General features: G+C 42.9%; 1 protein-coding gene across 1 annotated transcript in view; it reads left to right on the forward strand.

Annotated features, from left to right (window-relative positions):
- Window positions 1–8,594: 8,594 nt before the first annotated feature.
- Window positions 8,595–10,646, forward strand: part of dgat2 (diacylglycerol O-acyltransferase 2) — a 17,817-nt gene continuing 15,765 nt past the window's right edge. The window contains exon 1 of the mRNA XM_017682524.2: window positions 8,595–8,891. Coding sequence (XP_017538013.1) covers window positions 8,852–8,891 — 40 coding nt within the window. The 5' untranslated portion in view covers window positions 8,595–8,851. The remainder of the gene's footprint in view (window positions 8,892–10,646) is intronic.

Raw genomic sequence — 10,646 nt, forward strand, 5'->3', positions numbered from 1 at the left:
CCCATGGACCCTCACAGAGCAGGTACTGTTTGTGTGGTGGGTCATTCTCAGCACTGCAGTAACACTGACGTGGTGGTGGTGAGTTAGTGTGTGTTGCGCTGGTCTGAGTGGATCAGACACAGCAGCACTGCTGGAGTTTTTAAACACCTCAGTGTCGCTGCTGGACTGAGAATAGACCACCAACCAAAAATATCCAGCCAGCAGCGTCCTGTGGGCAGCGTCCTGTGGGCAGCGTCCTGTTGGCAGCGTTCTGTGACTACTGATGAAGGACGAGAGGATGACCAGCACAAACTGTGCAGCAGCAGATGAGCTGTCGTCTCTGACTTTACACCTACAAGGTGGACCGACAAGGTAGGAGTGTCTAATAGAGTGGACAGTGAGTGGACAGTTAGTGGACAGTGAGTGGATACAGTGTATAAAACTATCCTAACCCTGTGACTTTAACACGCATACAAAATAAAAGTCATTTGAAACAAATTCATAAAACATATACTGTATTGAATCAGCTTCTCTACCTGTCAGTCTGATGGACGAGTCTGGGTTTGGAGAACGTTGCCTGCCTGGCTGCACTGTGCCAGCTGTAAAGTTTGGTGGAGGAGGGATGATGATACAGGGTTGTTTTTCAGGGGTTGGTCTAGAACCCTTAGTTCCAGGGAAGGGAGTCTTAATGCTTCAGAACCAAGACATTTTGGACAATTCTACGCTTCCAACTTTGTGGGAACAGTTTTGGGAAGAAACTTTCTTGTTCCAGCATGACTGAACCCTTGTGACCAAAGCAGGACTGACTGGATGAGTTTGGTGTGGAAGAACCAGACCTCACAGATCCCCCCACAGCCCTGACCTCACCCCGTCACACACCTTTGGGATGAGCTAGAACGGAAATTGTGATCCAGGCCCTCTCGTCCAACATCAGTGTCTGACCTCACAAATGCTCTTCTGGCTGAATGGACACAAATTCCCACAGACAGTCTGAAGAGTGGAAGCTGTAAGAGCTGCAAAGGGGGACCAGCTCCATATTAATGCCTATGGGTTTAGAATGGGAGTCATAAAAGCACCTGTTGATGCAATGTGTAGGTGTCCCAATACTTTTGTCCATATAATGTGTATATGGGCCCAAAATATAACGGTTGCTACTGCTGGTTCCGGCTGGTCAGAGTCCAGATTTAAACCCTATAGTGAATATTTGGTCTCACATTAAAGACAAACCAGCTCAGCAGTGTTTTCAGCTGTTTGAAGCCGTCAGTGCTGAGTGGATCAACACGGACTCTTCTGTCTGTGAAACACTGTCAGCACATTTACACACTAAACTTCCACATTTAAAGGCGATCAGAGGGAAACGTTCTCACATATTAACTCACTTTGTCAGTTTGTTCTCTGGTGTGTTGTTAAGACCATTGAAGTCATGTTGAAACTCAGTTTCTTGTATCCCTGAACTTCATGGGAGAATAACTATTCATTTATCTCCACTGGAAAGCGTCACGGTCTCTGTCAGTCCCAGCTTCGCTCAATCGCAGAAGACGTGCCACGGTTAACACAAAGTTGCTCTTTGAGCTATTTTCAAATGTACAATGGAAACAAGAGACAACGAGCTTGAACCGATAGGAAATGAACGCACTCGTTCTCCCACATTCACTACATTTGTCTTTATGTATTTAACCCTCTGTGCTCTGAGGGCATTTTCTCAATTTGTGCATAGCTTCTCAAATTCTCCATTAAAGGCTCTCGCATATAATACACTCTTAAAAAGATGGTTCTTCAAGGGTTTTTTAGTAAAGGAAATGGTTCTATATAGAACCACGAGCACTCACAGAACTATTTGCATGCTTAAATGGTTCTTTACATGATGACATGGCTCTTCGGATTGATGGAGAATGTGTTATAAAGGTTTCTTTATAGCACTAAAAAGGGTTCTGCTATTGTGAACATGTCAAGCTTGTATACAGTAGCAGAACCCCTTTGGCCAGTGACTGGAAGCACAAGGTAGGTGTTTCTGATAAAGTGGCCAGTTAGTGGAAGCACAAGGTAGGTGTTTCCGATAAAGTGGCCAGTTAGTGGAACTGTTTGAAAATGTTTCTACAGTTGTGTCTTTTTGAAAAAGGTTCTGCATAGCAACAAAAAGGGTTCTTCTTTTCTTAGGATGTCAAGCTTGTACCATATAGCAGAACACTTTTTTGGTGCTATATAGAACCATATACAACACATTCTCCATCAGTCTGAAGAACCATTTCACCAGTCAAAGAACAATTCAAGTATGCAAATTGTTCTTTGAGTGTTCATGGTTCTACATAGAACCATTGTCTTTACTAAAGAACCCTCTATTTTAAGAATGCAATAAAAAGTAACGTATTAAGTGTAAATATAATGTAGACTAACATGATGAAACGTGTACTGATCTGGATTAACCTCAGTGGGTTTTGGAGGCAGGCTTGGCGACGCTGGTCTAGAATATTCAGATGGGCAGTGCTGGCAGAGAGACAGAGGACATTTCAGCCCAGTAGTCATTACTCAGTGTGGCTAAATTGAGAGTGCTTTTCAACGGCCTTTATTGAGGTCTGCCGAGGTGCACGCCAAGCCGCCCTCATTACTCGGACAATGGTCAGCCTTCAGACTCCACACAAAACGGTGAGAATTAAAAAGAACAAAAACATTAGTAACAGAAGGTGTTGCAGGAGCTCCAGATGAAGGAGGGGTGTGTGAAAGAGTGTGTGTCTGTTTATGTTTGTCTGTGTGTGTGTGTGTGTGTGTGTGTGTGTGAGCATGCCTGGGGATGTGTGCCCTGCCTGGTGTGTACTTTGAGCCCATTAGGATCGTCATCACTCCTGCTGTAAAGAAAAACAACAGTGTGATCTTTCATCTTTAGTCCATTAAAGTCCACTCACTTCCCATCCATTACACTGCCATATGTTTTAGTGTATTCACAGCCCGACTACAGCCGAACACTGACTGTAAGACAACAGCCTGCAAAGAAAAACACAAAAGTGTGCAAAGCAATTTGCAGAACTCCACAGAATTCCATAAACATATGGCACCAGTCAAAAATGAATGTTTTCAAAAGTTTTAAGAGGAAATTTATGGCTAACTCAGTGTTTATGGTGTAATCAGAGGGATTCAGAGGGTTTGGAGTGAAACGGTTCAGACGTCTTTACAGTGGTGCTGATGGGAACAGGCGTCGCCATGACTACAACACAGATATAGACACTTTATTTACCATCCAGAACCACCAGAGAACCTACACGAGTCTTCTGAGTTTATATGGAATGTTGATGATGGAAAACAGTGGAAAATCTGGAATACTGAGTTTTCTTTGGGGACTATTTTGCCGCACAGCGCCCTGCATGTCTCCCTCCACCATGAATGGAGTTGAAGTTCTCTAAACTCTCATAAAACAGCGTCTCAGTCATCAGGCAGTGAATTGATAAACATTAATAATAAATACAATTGTTTATTGAACGTTGGTGTGTTGGTGTATTATATTGCAATTTATTGCCATTTTATAAAAGCAGTAATACACGTTTGATTAGAAGTAACGATGATAATCAGAGCGAACGTGACAGTAACTGCAACTGTACGTGTGAGACATGATTTGTGCTGACTGCTATTATCATGTTCAGCATTCTGCAGGTATCAGATATCAAGGCTGATCAACATTAGCTACTACTTTCAAACTCAGGTACAAAGTACAGGTGAGTTAGCTGCGCTAACAGGTGTAGAGCCTATGCTGTTATCATTTAAGGCGGGACTGATGCTGATGCTGCAGTCTCTCTGTAGGCCAAAGAAAGCTCATTCTGGTAAGTGAGGCTCTTGATTTTATGATTATTAATCTTGTTTTCTCGCTTAGGACGTTAATTTATGGCCAATAAGTCCACATAAAACAAAAAGGCTGAAGAAAAGATCAGAAAAGACCCCCCCAACACACACACACACACACACACACACACACACACACACACACACTTTCAAAGTGTTCTACAATCAGCTGTAACCAATCCAGCACAGTCAGCAGCAAGATCTTCAACTACATCAGGCCTGGACGTTATTTTTTCTCTTAGCTGTTTGTAACATTTGTCTCGGTTTATTTTCCAAAATAAAAGTCTGTGTCACTTTAAAAACTAAGACCTTTTCTGCAGAACAGTCATCTGGGTGGTCCGAGGGTGGACTAGCAGTGGCAAACAGCCAGCAGGACCAATATCTGCTTAATATCTGGGTTGTTCAGCTAATGTTAGCTGGGGTTTGCAATACTAGTAGTTGTTGCTATGGCGACGATGATGCAAAAATTTGTTGTCAGCTTTTCTGTATGTGCATACGTCGAGGGTGGAACCCCTCCACCCGATCAGTTGTGAAACCAAAACAATAACTGGGCTGTTAAATGAATTATGGTCAAGGCCCAAAATGAATGGGGGGGTTGGGGGGGTGGGGGGATATGGGGGATGGACTTCAGCCAACTGGACCTTTGATATGATTGCAGATACTGTACAAATCGCAGCATTTCAGCAACACGTCTAGACTGAATTTCCTCATCTCAGCTGGCTGTAACTCACTGGGACTATGAACCCGTATAAAACGCTGGCATCACCCACATCCACGTCACCTTATCTGGAAGCCACCATGAGTTAAATAAGATCTTGGTCCATGTTCCAGTGACACCACTGTGCTCAATAATCCATCCATCCATCCATCCATCCATCCATTTTCTAAGCCGCTTCTCCGTCAGGGTCGCGGGGGGGTGCTGGAGCCTATCCCAGCAGTCTTCGGGCGGAAGGCAGGATACACCCTGGACAGGTCGCCAGTCCATCACAGGGCAGACAGACAGACACAGACAGTCACTCACACCTGGGGGCAGTTTAGCAAGTCCAATTGGCCTGACTGCATGTCTTTAGACTGTGGGAGGAAACCGGAGAACCCGGAGGAAACCCACGCAGACACGGGGAGGTGCTCAATAATGTGACATCAAAACTGTTGCAGATTCGCATTGAAATGATTTTAATACAACATTAGTGACAAAAGCACGTGACTGAGGTGCCCTTGAGCAAGACACCTAACCCCCAGCTGCTCCCCGGGCGCTGCGGATTGGGGTCAGTGGGGTGCCGACATGGTCAAGCCAGCGGACTGATATATGCTTCTATCTGGGGAAACAATAGCACCACGCAATTTTAAGATATTTCAGATTCGCCCAGAACTCTCCCTTAGAGATAGGGTGAGAAGTTTGGTCATCCGGGAGGGACTCGGAGTAGAGCCGCTGCTTCTCCACGTCGAGAGGAGCCAGCTGAGGTGGTTCGGGCATCTGGTTAGGATGCCTCCTGGACGCCTCCCTCGGGAGGTGTCACAGGCGAGTCCACCTGGGAGGAGACCCCGGGGAAGACCCAGGACACGCTGGCGTGACTATATCGCCCAGCTGGCCTGGGAGCGCCTCGGAATCCCCCCGGGGAGCTAGTGGAAGTGGCTGAGTAAAGGGAGGTCTGGGCCTCATTGCTTAGGATGCTGCCCCCGCGAGCCTGGAGAAGCGGAAGATAATGGATGGATGGATGGATGGAGATTTGCCCAGAATGATGATGCTGCTAAAGATTGGAGGGCATTAAAGTTGAATTATAAACGTTTTTTATCCTGTTGTCCAGCATTTGTGGTGTTCAGGATGGGCTTTGTAATCATTTCTTATGATCATTTTAGTTTTATTACTATTATTATTACATTATGTCATAATTCATAACCGGTCAAACCCTGTAAACGTCCTGGGCCGACCAGCAGGCCCACAGCCTTATAGCACACCACTATAACTCAAGGTCAGCTCAGCCAGTTTGCCCTGAAGTCCCTGAAGACGCTGAGTAATAAGCCTTAGTATGTAATAAGCCTGAGACTTTAAGGGGTTAAACTGATTCTTCCTTTAAGATTCATATATGTAAATGAGCTCTGCTCTGATTGGCTACTTTGCATTGTCATTCAGAAAGCAGTCCAGGCTGAAACTTCAGCGTGGGTGGGTGGGGCTAACCAGATGTAGGCTGAATAGGGGGGTGTATGTAAATTAGTTGTCCTCAACAGTTTTTACATGCTACATGATTCCCATCATATGGGTTCTTTAATGGTTCTAGACTAACTGTGTGCAGCAGGTAAAGGTTCCAGCAGCTCAGTCAGGTGTGCTGAAGTAAAACTATGGACTGGATTAAAAGATTTCAACTGATTTTATCATAAAACATTCTTCTGCTGTGTTTCCTGATCCGTCTAGACGGACTGGGCCAGAAGGCGATGGCGTTCACTGCCAGCTGAGAAGACGCCAGGCAGCCTTGGCACGGACGCCACTCCGAGAGAAGAGCATGATGGGATGCTGCAGGATCCTGCCAAGCTAACACACAGCTGACATCTGACTCTGAACTCAGCAGTGCTGGACGGAGTTAAAGTCGAGACCCCCAGGGTAAAATATTCCTCCAGTAAAAGTAGAAGTTCCTCCCTTTAGACCTCCACTGGAGTAAAAGTACTAAAGTATTTCCCTTCAAATGTACTTAAGTATAAAGTAAAAGTACTAAAAGAGTAATTCTGGCTCTGATGTCCTGTTATCATTTTTATAACCAGACTGGCTTCATGAACTCATTTCAGGTGAAAGTCCTCCAGCGTCTCTCTTGGTAAACCAGTCTTTTAATAGAAGGTCATTAATTAGTGACGCTGACGTCTATTAAAATGATCAGAAGCACAAAACACTGAAGGTAAACAGTTTCCATCAGGGAGAACCGAGTGGCTCTGAAATCACTTTTTACACACAAGCAAAGTTTCAGTTTCAGATTTATTTACAACTTAGTTCCAAGTTTAAGTTGAATAAAAACTGGCTTTAAACTCATAGGACATATTGGAATGAGAGTTCGAATTTGGGTTTAAGTTTAGATTTTGGTTAAGATTTATGTTTTGGGTTGAGTTTAGGGTTAAATTTGGGAAGAGAATTAGGTCTAGGATTTAAGTTTAGGTATTGGGTCAGTGTTTTTTAAGATTAGTGTCGGATTTAGTGTTTTTTTTTGGTTAAAGTTTAGGATTAGGTTAGGGATAGAGATTAGGATTAGGATTAGAGTGTTGGGTTCAGGTTGAAGGGAAGGTTAAGTTTAATTGAACAGAGACTTTTGGTTAAGGTTTAGGATTAGGTTAGGGATAGAGATTAGGATTAGGATTAGAGTGTTGGGTTCAGGTTGAAGGGAAGGTTAAGTTTAATTGAACAGAGACTTTTGGTTAAGGTTTAGGATTAGGTTAGGGATTAGAGATTAGGATTAGGATTAGAGTGTTGGCTTCAGGTTGAAGGGAAGGTTAAGTTTAATTGAATAGAGACTTTTTGTAAAAATTTAGGATAAGGTTAAGAATAAAGATTAGGATTAGGATTAGAGTGTTGGGTTCAGGTTGAAGGGAAGGTTAAGTTTAACTGAATAGAGACTTTTGGTTAAGGTTTGGGATTAGGTTAGGGATAGAGATTAGGATTAGGATTAGAGTGTTGGCTTCAGGTTGAATGGAAGGTTAAGTTTAATTGAATAGAGACTTTTGGTTAAGGTTTGGGATTAGGTTAGGGATAGAGATTAGGATTAGGATTAGAGTGTTGGCTTCAGGTTGAATGGAAGGTTAAGTTTAATTGAACAGAGACTTTTGGTTAAGCTTTAGGATTAGGTTAGGGATAGAGATTAGGATTAGGATTAGAGTGTTGGGTTCAGGTTGAAGGGAAGGTTAAGTTTAATTGAATAGAGACTTTTGGTTAAGCTTTAGGATTAGGTTAGGGATAGAGATTAGGATTAGGATTAGAGTGTTGGGTTCAGGTTGAAGGGAAGGTTAAGTTTAATTGAACAGAGACTTTTGGTTAAGGTTTAGGATTAGGTTAGGGATAGAGATTAGGATTAGGATTAGAGTGTTGGCTTCAGGTTGAAGGGAAGGTTAAGTTTAATTGAATAGAGACTTTTGGTTAAGCTTTAGGATTAGGTTAGGGATAGAGATTAGGATTAGGATTAGAGTGTTGGGTTCAGGTTGAAGGGAAGGTTAAGTTTAATTGAATAGAGACTTTTGGTTAAGCTTTAGGATTAGGTCAGGGATAGAGATTAGGATTAGGATTAGAGTGTTGGCTTCAGGTTGAAGGGAAGGTTAAGTTTAATTGAATAGAGACTTTTGGTTAAGGTTTAGGATTAGGTTAGGGATAGAGATTAGGATTAGGATTAGAGTGTTGGCTTCAGGTTGAAGGGAAGGTTAAGTTTAATTGAATAGAGACTTTTGGTTAAGCTTTAGGATTAGGTCAGGGATAGAGATTAGGATTAGAATTAGAGTGTTGGCTTCAGGTTGATACCTCCTAGTAACAACAGATCAAATCTATCAGCTCAGTTTTAATTCAGCTCATCACTTGGTTATTTGTTCTCTGGGCTCTAAGCCTAAGTTTACACAGGGTTGGTGAAGGCCGGCCGAGGTCAGTGGGAGATTTATTGTATTATAGCCTCTCTGTGGCCTGTTTGCAGGCATGGCTGCTGTATACATGCAGCTACAGGCACTGTGGGAGGGGAAGAGGTGCCTTTAGCCTGATTGGCTATGCAGGGTTCGCACTGTCTGCTTTATAAAGGCCAAGTCAAAAGAGCAAACAGCCAGAGAGTCTGAGCAGGCGGCCGAGGAGATTAGATTATACAGGCCGCTTTACACGGTCGGGCGGATAAACTGCTTTTCAGTCTCGTGCGTTATAGAAATTCTTATTTCTTTGGTTTTCCACAGGGACGTTTTTCCCCGGCACCTTTTGGCTCCTCCCAAAGCTTATAGAGCTGCCGGCTGAGGGATGCTGCTGCTGCTGTGGCTGTGGAGCTGACCCAGTGCTGTTACGCGTCTTTTAAGTCTTATACATTCACACCGTGCCTGAAACATGAAGACGCTGCTCGCTGCCTATTCCGGTGTCCAGAAAGGTGAGTTTGGAGGTTTTATTAATAAACATGAACAATATAGAGACGCAGACCTGCCTGGTAAAAGTTTGGGGACACTCTGCTTTCATTAACAGCGCAAACGAGTTACAATTCCATCAATTTTGATGTTTCTTGCTAAGAAAAGTGGAAATTTCTTACTTAATGTGTTAAAATACCACAAATTGAAAAAGAAAACAATAATTTATTTGAAAAAAAAACCATGCAGTGCAGTTTGCACTAATAAAAATATAACCTTACAACACCATTAAGACCATTTATTATTATGCTGCCGTATACCATTAATGTTTATGATTATTAGCTGTTTAGCTTATGCTGAGTCCTGATATAACCTCGCAACAAAGGTTCTTCAAGGGTTCTTCAAGGGTTAAGTGCAGAGAATGGTTCAGAATACAACCATTAACACTCAGAGAACCCTTTGCATGGTGAAATGGTTCTTCAGATTGATGGAGAATGTGTTGTAGGTGGTTCTAGCATCAAAAGGGTTCTTTGATTGTATACAAGCTTGACCTCGCAGCAATAGCAGAACTGCTTTTTTGGTGCTTCATATAAACATATGTGACACATTCTCTGTCAATCTAAAGAACCATTTGACTATGGTTCACGCATACTATCACGCAAAGGGTTCTTTGTGTGTTCACGGTTCTATATAGAACCATTTTCTTTACCAAAGGAACCTTGAAGAACCATTTATCCTTTGCAACAAATTTGCAACAACGGGAGCAGAAACTGCCTGCAGACCTCGGCTCGGCATCTACGGGACAGATTATAGGACAGAATTCGTTTTTATTCCGTTTGTTTGAGACTTTTGTGGGATGCAGTTTAGGATTTAGCATCATAATCAGTCGTGAATGTGAATAAAGTCGCTTGTACACTTGATAAAAGGCCTTAATGTTAAAGGAATGGTACAGAAAACTGGCTCAGTGTTGTGTTTTAACATGAATTCACATGCAGAGATTATTCTTTACAGTGAGGTTAGGACTAGGACTTCGGACTAGGAGCGCTGGGGTTTAAATTCACGTTCGGTGGAAGAGTTTAAGTCTTGTTAAAGGTCCAGGTTCAGGGTTAGAATCAGTGCTGGTTTACCTTTAATTATTTAACCCCAGTGCACCACATCAGCTCCACTGTGTTCTCAGTTTGCTCCCTGTAGTTAACAGCAGGGTTGATGCAGCGCATCTGTGCACATTTGAGGAAAGTAAACACAACTCAGCACTTTTTTGGTGAAGAAATCATCTCCAGTGGCCCTCGTTCAAACAAAGATAAACACACAATCATCAGCTCAGGTGATCAGTCAGAACAGCACTTGAGTTCTTTTCTTTCAGCTAAATAACAATAAAAATAGCCTAATATTGTGTACAAAAAGGAGAAAATGCCTAATATTGTTTATTAAAAAGGGAGGAAAATCTGAAAAAATGCCTAGAATTTTGTACAAAAAGACACAAACAGCCTAGTATTAGGTTCAAAAAAGAGGAAAACAAAAACAGAAAGAACAGAGAAGCTGTGCTGATTTGGCTGTGATTGGTGAGCTCAGTGATTAAGCAGGGTGAGGCTGAAGTTGGCAGATTGGCTCATTGGTCTCATTGGTCATTGGTCCACCTTAAGTGGTGCAACTGGAGTAAAGGAGAGTCTCAGTAAGACCGTTAGACTGCAACTGACCGTTAGCAGACCACTTTCAGAAGGCTACGATGGGAGTAAGGGTCTCGGGGTGCAGTGAGGTCAGGATGATCTCGCAGAGATGAG

The sequence above is a fragment of the Pygocentrus nattereri genome, chromosome 18, assembly GCF_015220715.1.
Source record: "Pygocentrus nattereri isolate fPygNat1 chromosome 18, fPygNat1.pri, whole genome shotgun sequence".
In the NCBI taxonomy this organism is placed as follows: Eukaryota; Metazoa; Chordata; class Actinopteri; order Characiformes; family Serrasalmidae; genus Pygocentrus; species Pygocentrus nattereri.